The 17,684-nt window shown below is 37.0% G+C and overlaps 1 protein-coding gene across 1 annotated transcript in view; it reads left to right on the top strand.

The window, feature by feature from the left end:
* The window catches only part of LOC131686950 (uncharacterized), a 30,848-nt gene extending 14,277 nt beyond the window's left edge, over positions 1 to 16,571 (top strand). Inside the window, exon 3 of the mRNA XM_058970981.1 lies at positions 16,489 to 16,571. Coding sequence (XP_058826964.1) covers positions 16,489 to 16,571 — 83 coding nt within the window. The remainder of the gene's footprint in view (positions 1 to 16,488) is intronic.
* The last annotated feature ends 1,113 nt before the right edge of the window (positions 16,572 to 17,684 follow it).

Raw genomic sequence — 17,684 nt, forward strand, 5'->3', positions numbered from 1 at the left:
TAACCCTTAAATGCATACTGTTGCCATTTGGCAACATACAGAATTTTGTGATATAAAGCCTCAAGGAGAGGTATACATCGTATCCAACCCGAAAAACGAGTATTAAGGAAAAATGCCATTCATGCATTTAAGGGTTAACGATAAAATGAATAATCATTCATTTAAACAAGTTTCACATAAAAAATCACATATCGTTATTGAAGGATTTTTTCCCAATGGGGAAAGAGTTTCCTTTGTTGGATTAATCGTTTATGCGGTAATCAAGTCCACTGTCATATACTGATGAGATGCAATCCACCATAGCGAAGCGCTTCTGATGATTTGCATTGTATTAAAGGAAAAGTCTACTTCAACCAGATCCTACATTATTTTTGGTTCACTGCTTCGAAAGCTTTTTTTTACATATCTTACAAAAGAAATGTATTTATTTTAAATTCCAGGGATTTCATTAAACGTCTCAATATAATCGAAATTGTGTATTCTAAGTAGCGAAATATTTTGGTCGGCAGTGCAAAAGCTTTCGATTAAAGTGAACTTACGTATCACCCCGTGTAATTTTTTTTTTTTTTTATTTCAATTATAGAGGTTTTAACCTTAAGGTCATTCGCCTCTTCGGGTTAGAAAAATCTCTTAGGAAAAATTTCTAACCCTATGTGCGGGGTCGGGACTCGAACTCAGGTGCGCTGCGTACAAAGCAATCGATTTACCAATACGCTACGCCCACTCCCCACCCCCCCGTGTAATTGATTTTTGGGAAAATTTTGAATGACACCCTGGATTACAAGTTGTGATCGAAATACGCATAACTGTTGAATCAAGTGAAATGAGATTAAAAAAATATTAAATATAAAAATCCCATTTTTCGATTTTTTTTCATTTCATTATTGTAATTATTTGCTTATTATGAAGCAGCAGTGGCTGCTTGCTAAAATGTGTGTCCACAATTTGGCTTTCCTAGCACTATTTGGCATACTGAAGTGACAGCCGAACCAGAACTGCTAGTAAACGTCGAATTGTTGACGCCATCTTAAACAACGAATCTAACATGGGCGAGGCTTTCGCGATAAAACAATTCGGTCGGCGAAAAGTCTTTAGGCACACTTGTTTGTGTTTCTTCTTCGTCTCATCAGTATCGTGGCAGACCCGCTTGAGCGCCAGAAAAACAGTAAATCCAAATTTGGAAACACACTATACTTCTGGTAACAGCATAGCCAAAATAAGGCGAATCAAAAATTAAGCTGTAAGATATTTGAAATTTGGTTTCTACCAAAAAGTAATAATTGGAGAAATTACGACTTTTCCAGAAGCTATTCGTCAACATGCGATATAGTTGAACCAGGTATTCAGGGTTCTCTTGTATCGCTTGAACGGGTCGCACTATCGCTACTTTGGTGCCAAGAAGTTGATTGCAGAAAAGTTTATGTTCCTTTTGAAAAAACTTATTTCTCTTGATGGAGAATCGCGAATAGCTTATGAAAGGTCGTAAGTACATGAAAATATTCCTTTGATGAAAGAAAACTGTTCTCCATTCTTTTTCTTTGTCGATTTTTCAGCAGAATCAGAAAATGGATGTAGAACTGGCATATGTGATGGAATAGTGGGTAATTTATTGCCTGGCGTACGATTTTATCGCTCCCAGGATTGGTTGGTCACTTTTTTCCGGTTTTTATTCAGAGCATTTGATTCGATATATTCGAGAAGTATTGATTAATTTGCAGACGCACGTGAATCATTCATTTCCGGTCAGCATATACCCACAAAATTAATTTGCTGGCATTCTTTTATCCTTGGCGAGTTCAAGTAATTTGATTGTATGTTTCATTCATTGTTTTCTTCTACTTTATTATACTACGTTCACACTACGAGTTAAAACGTGTTTTAACGCTATCTTGATGACATTTTTTGTTGCTGATTATTATAACGTGTTTTAACTCTGCAGTGTGAATATAATATTAGTTTGTTTTTGTGTAACCTATATCAGTTTGCTTTTCTACTACTCATGCATACCAAAAACACTCGGTCCATTTATATGCTCCTACTTCATTTCTTTACATCTTGTTTGTTTACAGTGGGGTATGTTATTTTTCTTTTTTACTATAGCTTGAATTAGATTCATACCAACACAATCAATAGCATATACTTTCACAGTCGCTCATTTGAAACGTACAAACGTTCGTGGCTTTCGTGATAATACAAATCTGGTCACAAACGTCAACATGTAATTGCGTTCGTCAATTCATATTTACACCCACGATCTCGCCAACATTAAAACATTCCGGTGATTAGGTGAACGTTTTAGCATTTTTGAATATACAAACGCGGACTCAAGCATGAACGTCCATGCTCGGCTAATTAAAAATTGGTCACGTCTGAAGGTCCCCTATACTCGGTTCTAGCAACCTATTAGATGCCTTCAGTTGGATCAATCAAAAGAAATGTCGCTAATATCCACTAGACAACATATTCCATGACGACATAACCGGGCACTGTTCTTGACATGTGGGAACTCACTATCTTCTACTATCTGATCTAGTATCATTGAAAATTAAGTATCAGATTCACGATTCGCGCAATTATTCAAGAACGTAACCGAATATGCGAATGGCCACACGATTGTAAAATCAAATGCATACTCGTGAAGCTACATACACGCTAGCACGCGACATACAAACGCCCATGCGATCGAAAACATTAACATACCAACGCTCGAATCCTTCGCGATGATACACGCGATCGAAAAGTCCCTACGCACAGTGGTCGGAAACGCCAAAAACGTGAACTTAATTGACTAGAGGCCAAACCAACGAATATATTCACAGGGTGTCTTTGAAGGAATTGTTCGTATGAATATTCCCCACAATCTGATAACAATTGAAATTAGGCATTGCTTACTATGATCGAACAAAAAAAATTAACTTTTTATACTGACGAGATTGAAAGTTGGTGTCTTCGACAAAGTTTTAGGAATGCTTATAGTGAAGAATTTTGTTGAAGAACTTGAGCTTGTAGGAGTAAAGGTTATCGATTTATAAGGCGTTTTCTATGGCAATCCCCTAAAATCTAGTTTTTTTAACATAACTTTTTTCATTGTGACTTTTCGTGCAAACTATGTATAACACAAATATGTAGGTATCAAAACTACATAATATTGTTGAAGACTGTGTGTAAAAATACTCATTTGTTTCAAAGTTATTGAAGATTTTTACATTTGTTTGCACCAACTGCAACTACGTATAAGAAAGAAAGGTGCAAACCAAAATTCACGAACAGGCACTTTTTTAACTCTCTAAACTATGCACAATAAAGCTAAGAAGGTTTGGTGCGTGGCACTCTAGAACCCTATGAATAGGGTAAGCTTACTTTATCATGTTTTTTGACTTTTTCCATACAAAAATAAGCAAAAAAATTTTTGGCGTTTCCGACCACTGTGCTACGCCCGTACACATCTGAACCGTACACCCAATAGCATTTAGAATCACGATCCGCTACTATTGACCTTAAGCAGTTTTTAATGGGTGACATTTCCCGTCTCGTCTGCAATTATAGGGAGTGATTCTGACAGAGAGCCTTTCGGAGAACCCAGCTCTACAGCTTCAGTAGGACAATTCTAAAAAAATGCTATTAAAAATCATATTCTAGAGAAATCACTTTTTCTGGAAAATAGCACAAAATTGAACCCTTTCATGCCCATGTTGTTAGAAAAAAATTGGGCATGAAAGGGTTAAAATCATTTTTAAAGTGGTTTTTTTTACTGATAGATTCTGCATGGTGGAACTTATTCTAAAATATTCCATTTATTTTTTGGCCTTTCTGGCAAAAAGAAAATTTAGACGAATGGGTTTCCTGAAATTTAATTTTTTAATTTGATTTTTTATTTTTTTTTGATCTCACAACCTTCTCCATAGTATATATTAGTAAAGAAGGATGAATTTCCTGCCTCTCACTCTCGTCTAGTTTTGCAGTACGAATGATGGTTTTCGAACGTGGTTTTTTTCAAAAGTGGTTCATGCAAAAGTTCCGGAACCCTTTTAAAATATAGCTCTCGAGTCGAAACGATCTAATTGCTTGTGGAAAAAATTGTATCGCGTACATGTGAAACGTAAAAGGTTTCAACAGATTTGAAGAAGGTCGGCCACAATTTTTGACAAAAGTGAAATTATCTGCATGTTCTTGTTTGCTTCTAGAGTTTTCGGATTATGATTGTGTATGAGAGGGATATCATGAGAATGTGGATTCGAACGAAACAGCTTAGTTTTTGCATGCATTAATTTAAGAATAAATGTTCGATTACCGTATTGGGTACTCCAAAAATATTCGAGAATAAGAGAAAAGAAAGAAGTGGTTCTGCGGGAAGAGATATACACTGAAATACAAATTCCAAAAACAAAAATTTGTGTTAAAAAATCGAACTACAAAAAATAACATTTTAATTTTTTTTGTTAACATATTTCTCAAAGAAAAGAAAGCTTTTTAAATGTCATTGCATCATGGAGAACCTATTTGTAAAATGTTTTACTAACAATAACTTTAAACGTGTTTTTTTAAAAATTAATTCTATTATCGAAAGATCATATTATTTCAGTGTTGAATGTTTTAATTTTATTTTACGTGGATTATCCCTTCGACTGAAGATTTTCATTGAATTGAAATGGTCGAAAAGACGTATGCTAGGAATTTTTACAAGAACTTTTGTGAAAATTGAAGGAGACATTTAGGTTTGCTACTGCTGTTTTGTGATGCTGGGTCTGGGTCATCCTAAAAAATGAAGGGAGACATTGAAGAATGTGTTTTAGATTTAGGTTAATTTTTGAGAGGAATACTAAGCTAAGAAAATCTTCAGACGATGGAATGCGATTGAACGATGATTTTTTTACCAAATTTATCAGAAATTCAGAGATATTTTTAATTCCATTTTCGGTTGGATTGCATAAGAGTCCTATATAAAAGTTTGAGAGTGTTCAAAACATTTTTTTTTCAAAAATGTGTCCAAGTCTTCTGAAACTCTGCCTAGCATTCTGCGTGAAATTTACAAAAAATAAAGTTTTGACGTAGGACTACATCTTTGTTTTTTGCGATGCCAGCAAAACAAAATTTTATATTTGGGTGTTGTAACGACTGGATACGGGAATTTCAGCTGGTGTTTACGGTTTACGGCTTTCTCAGTCGGTAATATTTAGGCAAACGATTGGTTTTATAAATTGCCCGACGTTTCGGTCGTTTTTTGATGGCCTTTTTCAAGGGAAATTTAACTTAATCGTTTTTGTTGTAACGATTACAACAAAAACGATTAAGTTAAATTTCCCTTGAAAAAGGCCATCAAAAACGGCTGAAACGTCGGGCAATTTATAAAACCAATCGTTTGTCTAAATATTACCGACTGAGAAAGCCGTAATCACCCGTTCAAAATTTTATGCATAACCGAGAATTCACCTTGAATTTCTAAAATTGACGGTTATTATTTTTTACTAAATTTCTTCCCTAATTTACTTATCTAGCTCTTCAAAAAATGCTGCTAATGTTGAATCTGAAATTCTGTCCAGAATATCAAATATTGTTTCACTAGCTATCGTTCCTACATTTTCACGGGGGAATTGCGTGTCTAGTATTATGAACATCATATCATATATAAATAATATTTATAATCTGTCTGCTCTGTCGAATTCTAAACAGTGTTCTCATCACATCGATAATAGAGCAGTGAGTATAGGGCAAAGCTCCCCCACGGCGGTACTAAAATGATAAACTACTGAGAAGTTTTATTGCCTTGCTCTTTGTACTTTCAGTGTTCATATAATCGACTAGAAACCATTATCCAAATATGCGGCTGTAATACACATAGTTTGGTCTGAGTGATTGTTTGATGTTTGAAAAAACTGCAATTTTTCAACAAATGAGTGATCCAATGATTAAATGGGAGCATTTTAAATTCATTATAGCCTCCAATCTTATTAGTGAACTACCTATTAAGCTTCACATCGGTTTTGACCTCATTTCCATGTTGTGATGATCCGTTAACAACCTTTTCTCTGCATGATTTAACTTTCAATCCAACAGCTTCCCCACACCGTTAGAACGTAACCGAAATCGGTTCGGCCCGCCAGAAACAAAAACAACAAACCTACAATCAACCAATACCTGCCTCGATGAATCAGATTGTATTGAATGAACTCTCCCCCGCTGGCGTCGTCGTCGTCGTCGCGGTTGCATGCTGCTTCGGGTTTTGGGTGCCTATATGAAACAAAAAAAAGCGAAACGTGTTGATTGGATTCTGATTTTTTTCGCACTCACGTAGAATCGCACACAGATCTACCTCCCCCGAACGTGTTCTTTTCATTACTCTTGCAGGAAAATAAAGAGAAAAAAAAATGCATTCAACAATCACAAAAAAAATCGATTGTCGTCATCCGGGGCCATCCGGCATCCGGTGCTATAAACGCGCTGGCTGTTTGTAAGTGTGTGTGTGCTAGGGAAGGTGCAATGCACTTGTCGGGTGTCGGAAATTTTGGAACTTCGGAATTTCGTTAGTGTTGGCGCTCCGCGCTCGGATAATGAACCAGATCAAACTGGAGTTTATTTTCACATCACCTTCCCTCCCCCCATTATTCTACGAAACCCCCTTTTTGCATCCGTCGGTTTCGCTGTGGGTTCTCAGCTATAGTCATTCGATGATGCGACTCTGCTGCTTTGCGTGTTCCCCGACTACTTGACTTGATCTGCCTGTGAGAAGATAGAGAGAATGAGAGAGAGAGAGGAAGTGCGAGTGTGTGTTAAGTGTGCACGCGTTTGTAGTTTTTTGACCTTGTTGTTAATTCCTTTACCGCCGCCGGTTCGGTTCTAGCCGGATTCTTGTTTGTATCTTGCGGAACTTGACGGACAGAGGAGACCGCGCTTCGCAGGCTGCTGCTGCTGCTCGGAAGCGCGGGGCGGTTCCGAGTCAATTGAAGTGTATGCAACTCTAAAGGTGTTTTGGCTGATACACTGTTGCAGTAGGAACTCGGAGCTGACTCGCTAATTCCGGTGACGATGTTAAAACAGGTTGAGAGAGGGGATGAAAAGGAAATGAGAACCTAACTGGTGCTACCGTCACACAGTAAGATTTGGAGTCCGCACGGGGGGGGGGGGGTGATTTGTCGAAGTTGTTTGGAGGGATTGGAATTTTTTTTTCGTAGTCCAATCGTCACAGGATGTTGTTTATGAGCTTGTTGAATCTAGATGGGATGGATGTGCTGTTGCTTGGAGAGAATTGTTGAATTCACTTGTATTTTGGAGAATTTTTATTTGAATGGGTGACGGTTTTTTCATCATTTTCATTTTTTTATTTCAACTTATGTAGTCACACTTTCTTTTTTGCTTTTTTGACGACATTCAATTAGCTAGAGATTACTAAGTAGAGAAAGTTATGAAAATTAGAGCCATTGTTCGCAAGTGAGAGCAAGGATGTGAAATATACAGATAGGACAACTAGAAGTAACAGGATCATTAGAAAGAGGCTTCAAATCCTACAGACTAATCTTTTGTCTTCTGTTAGCAGGAGTCGAGCTTAGGCAGCATAACTACGAATCACTCAAGTTTACCAACATGTCTCCTGGTAAAGACAGACTTGTTCGTCTTTACCGTGAGAAACCGACACGGTAAAGAGGGACAAGTCGGTCTGTGCCAGGATGCTGCCTAAGCTCGACTCCTGCCAACAGAAGACAAAAGATTAGTCTAAGATTTTGAGCCTGTTTCTAATGGCTCTGCCACTTGTAGTTTTCCGACCTTTATATTTCACATCCTTGCTCTCACTTGAGTAGTATGGCTCTAATTTTCATAACTTTCCCTACTTAGTATTCTCTAGCTAATCGAATTTCTGCGTAGTAGTAGGAGGAATTAATTTTAGATGAATATGGCGAAATAGTAAGAGGTAATTTAGAGGTACATTCAGAGAGCATTTGAGCGAATTATTTTTGAAGTCTTATGAGAAGTTTAAAGTCAAAATAATTTTTTGTAGAAGACTCATGTAAAATTCGTGGATGCGTTGTGGATGGAATTTTTGAAGTTCTATTATGATTTGAAGAACTTTAGGGGAAATTTTACGGAGCAACTTAGAAGCAAGTTTTTGAGGATATAAATAACGAATGTTATTGGGTTTTTTTGAAGCACTTGAAGGTAAAATTTTAGATGATTTTTGAAAGAAATTGTTAAAAGAAATTTTATATGAAATATTAGAGTCTTGTAGTTTTTCCCTTAAAACCTTTCCAAGATTTCTCGTGGAAATTACTAGAGATTTTGAGGCAGACAGAAAGTTGAAGAACATTTCGAGGCTGTCTTTCGAAAGAAATGTTGATGGGTTCTATTAAGGAATTACCTATGGTTGACGATTTATTTTAGAAAGTCCTATTTCGCGCATTACTAGTGTTCCCCGGGAATGCCTGCTTACCCGAGTTGAATGTCCTAAAACTAATACTTCTATAATTAAAACAGCAGAATATAAATAGTTCATGCAAAAATTGGATGATTATGTGCAGAGTTGCATGAAGTAGAAAATGACGAATGATATCTTCTAAATATCACAAACACTCAAGATCGATCGACAATCATGTACTACGAATCATGAACCAGTTCACGAATCCATGAATAATATTTTAGAATATTGTGAAACATTTCTCGAGCACGTATAATTAGTTGTAAATATTATACTGGGAATCATGATTCAGTTAACGAATACATGAACAATACTTTATGATTTTGTGAGCTACTCACGGGTATTATTCTAAGAATCGTGAACCAGTTCACGTTTCCATGAATAAGATTTCGTGATATTGTGAACTATTTCATAATCACGAATGGAGAATTGTGACTAAAATACTAACTATTTCACTAGCACGAATGGTCAACCGTGACTAATTGGTTGGGGATTATGTCAGTGTCAGTTTACGTATGCATGAGTAATATTTTTCGATATTGTGGACTACTTCACGAGCACGAATGATGAGTCGTGACTAATTCACTAGGAATCTTTATATAGTTCACGATGATTGAATGAGTGCATGAATAATAGTCCGAGTTTTGTGAAATAATTCACGAGATTTTTTTTATTTTGTGAAATAATTCACAACCACGAAAACCAGATCATGTTCCAGATCCAAAAAATCATGAATCAGTTCACGTCGGACTATGAGGAATATTCCGAAATCCGTGAATAAAATGTTTGTAAAGTTGTGATCTACAGAACAGAACAGAAAATCGATTTGGTAATGACACAGCGGAAGTCCTGATTGAAGTTCACAAAACGCAAATAAAATTTTTCCATTAGTAAAAGTGTTAAAAAGGTGTTACTAAAGGAAAATTGAACATAATAACAAAACACATGATTTTGGTTCATAGTCCGGTTGTCTGGAGTCAAAAACCACTAACGGGCTAAAAAGTGGTTACGTCTAGCTGAGTAGAATGTTCGGAAGAATTTTAGGTCGCATTAATATAGTTTTTAATAAACTTTTAAACGAAGTGAGATTGAAAGTTGGTGTCTTCTACGAAGTTGAAAAAAGGCATTTTAGAGTTAATTTAGACACTACAAATTTTCTAATTTAGCTTGGAATTGTACCAGACAGAGACCGGTGAGACTATGAATCGACTCAGGAGCGGGCCTATTTAGTTTAGCCAATTTTTTTTTCTGGGCTATATCTGTGGCCTTCGACTGGCATGGTCCACTCTCATTGGTTTGAATATCATCAGAGGTTGCTGGTGGATATATATTCCTTCTAATAAAAGATGTATTCACTCAAGGTGAGGGAAAGGTTTACAAGTAGACTCGCTAGTTGTCGACTCTTTTTTTGCTCGGGGGTGATGGCTAGTGCGATTGGTACTTAAGAGATAGCGGCCACTACCCACAATAACAGGTATATTCGAATTCTGTTTTAATAATGAGGAGAAATGGTATGGTTCCGATGATAAGAGGTTTCAGATCTAAAAGTCAAAAAAGAAGAAAATAAGAGTGCTTAAAATTCGTTAAATCCGTTAGTTGTTAAATCAATTGCCTTGTACACAGCTCATCTGGGTTCGATTCCCAACCCCGCACATAGGGTTAGAGATTTTTCTTAAGAGATTTATGTAACCCGAAAATAGGTGAATGACCCTAAGGTTAAAACCTCTATAATCAGAATTAAAAAAAATCCATTCTAAGTCAAACATACGTAAAATACTGATGTCTCCTTCAGGGATACCACATTGAAATCTGTGCTTCGCTCAAAAATAAAAACAGAACTAAAAAAACAGAAGAAAACTCTGGGAATATATGCAAGAAATTTCCAAAGAAATCTGATAAATCGGAATATTCACAAAAATCTGGAAGTTTGTGAAATTTTCATGAACATATCAAAAAGCTGTCATCTGTGTAAAAGTGTGACGAAAAATTGTCCAAAAAATGTGTGACATTACAGAAAAATCTGTGAATGTGGCAACCCTGGTCTCCTATCGAGTACACCGGTGTCAAAATGGTCTCAGACATCGACATTTGATATATACTCGTCAAGCGCATTCCAAAATTGCTCATACGGATAGAGTTTTTGAGGATTCCGCTAAACCGGAAGTGAATCGTCTCAGACATTGATATTTTGCGTCTACTTCTCAGGCCTATTAAAAAAAGACCCATATTAATTGGGTTTTTTGAGAATTCTGCTAAACCGGATGTATTCAAAATAGCCTCAGACATCAACACTTGGCGTATACTTATCAATACCATTCGATAAACATCCACATTGCTAGGGTTTTAGTAAATTCCGTTGATCAGGAAGCCGTCTTCTTGTTTTTTTAAATGGCCTCAGGCATCGATATTTGTCGTTTAATCGTCAAGTCCGTTCCAAAGTGGCCCAAGGCATCGATATTTGGCTTGTACTTGTCAAACTCATTCCGAAACTACCCATATTGATTGGGTTTTAGATAATTCCGCTAAACTGGAAGTCGCCATCTTGGTTTTCAAAATGGCCTCGTCTAGCCCATTCCAAAAATACTCATATTGATTGGATTTTCAAAATTTTGATGAACCGGAAGTTGCCGTCTTGATCTTCAAAATTGCATCAAACAACGATGTACGGCGTGTACTCGTCAAGCCCATTCCAAAAATACCCATATTGATTGGGTTTTAGAGAATTCCACTTAACCGGAAGTTACCATCTTAGTTTTCAAAATGGCCCCGGGCATCGACCGTCTACTCGTCAAGTCGTTCGAAAAATACCCATACTGATTGAGTTTTTGAGAAATCCGCCAAACCAGAAGTCCTTATCTGGGTTTTTAAATGGTGTCAGTCATCGATATGCGACATCTACTCGTCTAGCTTATTTCAAAATCAGTCATATTGATTGGGACCGGAAGTCGCCATTTTGGTTTTCAAAATTGTCTCAGAAATCAATATCTGCTGTCTACTCGTCGGGCCCATTCCAAAATACTTATATTGATTGAGTTTTTGAGAGTTCCGTTTGGTTTTCAAAAGGGTCTCGAACATCGATATTTGGTGTCTACTCGCCAAAGCCAAATCCAAAAATACTCATTAAACTGGCAACAACTTTGACTTTTTTTCGGAACACTGTTAAATCAAATGGTATGTATGAGCTTTTTCTGAAAATTCTCGCTTACTCACAAGATTTTTCAAGTTTGTATGGTAGAATGTATGAAAAATAGGAAAAAGAATCAATAAATTCGTTAAAAAATGCCAGTATCATCTTGTGCATCCCATAATCCGCAAATATATAGCTTAAGGTGTAAGGGTCAATGTTGCCTAAGACTGCAAATTGATACGATTTTGCAGTAAAAAGATATTCTCATATAAACTTATGTGTTGCCTCTCTTTCTTGCACATGCTCAGAATAGGAAATTTTAAAAAAAATCGGTTGGTCTTCATAGTTATATAACTTTGTCGGAGAACTTCCAATCAATTTGCAACCTTCAACAAAGCTGTTCGTTATAAAATAAACTATCCGGCCAAAATTTTTGAGGTATGCAGAAATACTGTGGAATTTTTTATTTTATTTTTAGTTTTTATTTCCGAGTTTCCATATATATTGCCATAGAAAATTCAAACCTCTTGTGGGTGAACAAGAGATATCAGAAAAAGCTCATATTTTGCATATGATTTGTACATCCAATTACCATTTGAATTAGCAGTGTTCCGAAAAAAAAGTCAAAATTGTTTCCGGTCTAATACTCATACTGAAGCAGTGTTTGAGAATTCTGCTAAACCGGAAGTGGCCATCTTGATTTTCAAAATAGCCTCAGGCATCGATATTTGGCTCTACTCATCAAGACCCTTCCATAAATATCCATATTGTTTGGGTTTTAGAGAATTCCACTTAACCGGAAGTCGCCGTCTTAGTTTTGAAAATGGCCTCGGGTATCGATGTTTGGCGTCTACTCGTTAAATCGTTCCAAGAATACTCATACTGCTTGAATTTTTGCTAAATCCGATAAACCAGAAATCCTTATTTAGGATTTTTTAATGGTGTCAGTCATCGATATGAGACATCTACCCGTCTAACCCATTTCCCATCACTCATATTCATTGGGACCGAAATTCGCCATGTTGGTTTTCAAAATTGTCTCAGAATCAATATCTGTTGTCTAGTCGCTGGGCCCATTTCAAAATTCCACTAAACCGGAAGGCGCCACCTTGGTTTTCAAAAAGGTCTCTCACATCGATATTAGGCGTCCACGCGTCAAGCCGGTTCCATAAATACGAATTGATTCAGTTTTTGAGAATTCCACTAAACAGGAAGTCGCCATTTTAGTTCTTAAAAATCGCCTCCGACATCGATATTTGATGTCTACTCGTTGAGCCTGTTCTAAAACTACCCTGGTGATTCGATTTTAGAGAATTCCGGTAAATCGGAAGTTGTCAAGTCCGTTCCAAAAATACCGGTACTGATAGTTTTTGAGAATTTCGCTAAACCGGAATTTCTAATTTTGTTATTCGAAATGGCATCAGACATCGTTATGTGGTGTCTACCCGTCTGGCCCATTTCAAACATACTGATATTGATTGAGTTTTTGAGAAGTCCGTTAAACCGGAACTCCTTTTTTTTGGTTTCCAAAATGACGCCAGAAATCGATGTTTGGCGTCTAAGAAATCGATCTGAACTGGCGAATAATAGTGCTGTTGATTGTATGCGGACACATATCATGTAATCGCACCTCGAGCGCGTTATCTCCGTAATACACGGGTATCTTGACTCTAACATTGTCACACTTAACATAGTGTCACATGTTATTAACGTAAATAAATTTTTCGGATGGGAGATGGCTTTTGAGTCCTATCAGTACAACGCGACGTACATGGTGAAACTGAATAGAAAGAACATCAGTTTGCTAGGGACACATTTTATCTTTCAGTAAGCGCTCCACTTCTCGTAATTTTAGAACTCACTATCACTGAAGGTCATCTCGATCGATACAATTCTCACTATCGGAACGAGAATGGCGGCACTCGGTTTCTATAGCACAGAAAACGGGAATAACGGTATTTGTTTTTATACGGCACAGTGCACATGTACCGTAACGCGAATGGTTGGTTAACCGGTATATTTCTCCGGCTTGCTATGTGTGACCGATGGCTTCGCTGGATGGAAGCAGACTGATCAGCCAGGTGGTGTTTTGATACAAAAATAATATATAGGACCATCCCTAAATGGCGTAGCATTATATGGGGGAGGGGGGAGTTTTGTATTTTGTGATGATGTGTGACGACAGGGGGGCAGGGGGTCATGCCATGCTACGTAGCATTTTTAAAGGGAATAGGGGTTGTTCCTATTCCCTTTAAAATGTCACGACAACCTTACCCGTTTCATCTAACTAACATCGCTTTTTAATATTTTTTAAATTTGTTACCGTGACAAGGAGGGGAGGGGAGGGGGGGGGGGTTACCGTCAAACAACGTAATTACCAGGTGGGGATTTAGAGATTTGTGACGAAATGCTACGATGGGGGGGCGGTGTTAAAAATCATTCAAAAATGTTACGTCATTTATGGATGATCCCTATGTTCATGGACTTACTACCCAGAGTCAGAATGAATTGAGGAATTATTTTAAAAGATTTTGTACTCCTATTTTCACATGAGTGCAATGAGTTTTGGAATACATTTTTGGCTTTGGGTTGTTGAATGTGCAGTAGAGCTATCACCTTCCATCTCTCATACTACAAAAAATTACTTATATGGATATAATCAAATGTATCACTAAATGTGTACAGATAACTTTCTCCAACACAAGCACTGGTGGTCAGGGAGCGATGAACTCCAAACACACACATCCGATGTTTCTTCAAACTACTGTTTTTTTAAAATAATATGCTAACATTTTTAGAACAATTTAAATAATAAGTTCAGAAAACTTGTTGCTGCGTATCTAGAAAAATCCAATGATAACTTTATGGTATATTAATTCCTGCTTTTCGTTGCTTAAAATCAGTATTGAGATATGCTCTGGACCATGGAAAGGCCATAATATACTTATCAGATCTTCAAATCTATTGAGACTCAATAATGCATTAAATGATATTTTTGTTTTTTATGTATTACTGCGGTTTTGATCTATAACGTACAAAGCAAACCGTAAAGTGTATTAATATTATTATTATATTAATTAATATGTACTTTTAAAATTCCCAAAAAATACAAGACCTTGTACCTGATTTTTCACTGGCCACTTTACTTTCATTCTGTGCTGAGCTTCATCACGGTATTGATGGCAAACCTGCGTAACAAAAGTGAATGAAACGGTTAGCAGTCAAAACTGTAAGCAATGCCTATTGAGCTACGGTTCTCTCACTACAATGAATTGACAACAGTAAGACAGTTCTCTTCTGAATCCCTCACACATTGGAATCATTACTGGGCGGAATTGAAACTGACCATCATTTTATTTACAATTTAAATACGGTTATGACGGTCATCTTATTACAAACAGCGAGCTAGTATTAGCAAACAGGTGGTTTCACACAGATAGCTCTCAATCTGTCTATCACTTCAATACGTTCTCTCTCGCATGGCTTCTGTGAGAGATAGTTAACTGAAACACTATGCGATGAAAATGGAAATGAAATAGCGGTAATTTGTGTGGTGATACTGGTTTAATTACTCATCTTTTGCAACTCATTTTCCACTTCCCAATTATTACGTCTCATTTATACTCATCTCGGTTATTTGATATCGACTCGATTCTTATTTTTATGTAACATTTTGCACTCATGTCATGTGTCATTTTTCACACTCCAGTTCTTATTGCCTTAACTTCCACTTCTCACCTCTCAGATTACTGGATTATAGTCGCTCTACATTGAAAAAATTTGCGCACTTCGAATCTCTCACCTGTCATCTCTTTCCTTTGTAGCTTTATTTTCATATCTCGTTTTTCACTTCACTCTGTTCTCATCATTCACTTCTCACCTTTCGTTTTCCATCTTTCACTTCTCACACCTCACCTAATCTGTTTACCTCACTTCTTACCTTTCATCGCTCATCTGTCATCTATGATTAACCTCTTCCCATGTCCTGTATATCATCCCTCATTTCTTACCTTGCCCCATGTTCATCTCATAAGTCATATCTCACCCATACTATTTCATGTCTCTATTCTTTTATTTTATCTATCATCTCGCGTATCACACTTCGATTCTCACGCCTCTCATTTATCATAGCTCATTTCGCATATATCGTTTCTCATCTTCTACATCGTACCTCTCATTTATCTCATATCCCCTGTTAGGTTTCTCCTCTCACTTCTCATATTCAATAAAACAAATGTTAATATTACAATTGACATAAACAACGTCGCATCGTAATAAAATTTTACATGTAAAATTAGCAGCAGTAGGTAGCACTCAGGTCAAGTTTAGGTACGTGCAAGCAACAGTGTGGTGGTATAGTAACCAATTGTTTTCCGGTTCGAATCTCTGTATTTTCGGTTTCATTTTTTTTAAGGACGCTATGGCCATGCAGATTCCATACCTGACATTCCGTTTCATTTGATGGACGCTTTTTGTTAGATCTGATTTTTTCTCGCTGTGTAGAACATTTCTCATAACTCACTTAACTCACATTTTCATCACTCACTTTTCATCTCTCATCTCATTCTTTTCACCTCTCCCTTCCAATGATTAAATTGTCGTGTGTGATCTGTGATCAGCTCACTCATCTCATCTCTCACTTCTCAACTATCACTTTATATCTAATATCTCACTTCACACTATTCATGTCTCATCTCTATACTCGCCATTTTGTTTGTCATCTTGTTCTAGTAATTGTGTCTCTAATTTATTCGTGGGCAAAAATCGAATACCAATAATTTCCGATGAATTCCGGATCAATCATGCTTTCAATCCAAAACTCTTTCGTCGGCTACTTTTTCACAAATTTTAAAGATTGTGAAACATTTTATACCAACGTTTAGTTAATTAGTTCACCTTCCTCCCATTGTCTTACTGCGACCCAACTAGGGCTAATTTTTCGCTTCGGGCTGCATAGAAATAACCGACAATGCCGACAGTACAAAGCGACATCATCACCTGCAACGACGACAACACCAACAGCAACAACTACAACAGTAAATTCAATATCCCTATTAAAAATTATGGCGACCTCCGAAGCCCCGCTTCACCATCCCAACCAAGTAAGTGAACCCGAGGCTGCTGCTGCTGCTGCTTTTGCCGCTGCGTAAAGTTGCTGATGACGCCGATGATGATGGAGGAAGACATATTGCTACGCAAATGAAAGAAACTATAAACTGAATGGGAAGGATAAATTTAGATGTCTTCTCTGGCGTTGTTCGGCTGTGACGGAGGCGTAATTGTTTTGTCGCAACCCAATGAAGACAGTACACGGTGTGTATGTAGTTTTTATTTATGCGAAGCAAAATGCTGTCCAATAAAGCTCAAGGCCAAGGTGTGCGTTACTCGGCGTTCCCTTGAACTTGAACCGGAGTCGCGGTTGGCGCTGAAACGGGTGATCCGCCGATGAATTGGAGAATGGATGGCAGATATGAATGTCGATATTAGATGAGTAATTTTGCTAGGGTTATAGATTTTATCTTCTGTAGCTCGTAATAAATGAATGAACAGACATCCAACCACTCAGACATAACAATGCGTATGTCCTTCGCATATTCGTCTCCTAATTAATGTGTTTGCAATGATTTTAACGGTAGGATATTCGTGTTTCCTAATAGAATTTCCTAGATGCGACCTTATAATCGTCCTGGAATTTTGCTTTTTTATTGGTGATATTAACCATTCTGATTCGTGATAAGGGTGAGATGACCTTTTAAAAATTACGAAACCCAAAAATGAAGGTGAATTATCTATGTCACAAATTTCGCTATCCCCTCTTGCTTTTTTAAAAGAGAAAAAAACATGTTACGTTACGTTCTAGCTTACTCCCCCTCCCGTTTTTGTCACAAAATGAAGTTGTTACGTAATTTATAAATAGTCCATAGCTATTTCTACATTCTTTGCTTTCTAAAGAGCGTCTACAGGTTGGGCAACCGATTTTAATTTAAAAGATGGTTGTTGAAGGTTTACTTTGTAGCTACCGCATATGGATGTAGACTGTCGTCTGATTACAGAACTGGCAAGTGTGGATCTAGTATTGATATGTGCGTAGTGTGGTCTGAGAATTGATACCGCTTTGAATTTTGAAATTTAAGGCTATTATGAGAAGGAATA

Source organism: Topomyia yanbarensis, chromosome 3 (assembly GCF_030247195.1).
Source record: "Topomyia yanbarensis strain Yona2022 chromosome 3, ASM3024719v1, whole genome shotgun sequence".
NCBI classification, from domain to species: Eukaryota; Metazoa; Arthropoda; class Insecta; order Diptera; family Culicidae; genus Topomyia; species Topomyia yanbarensis.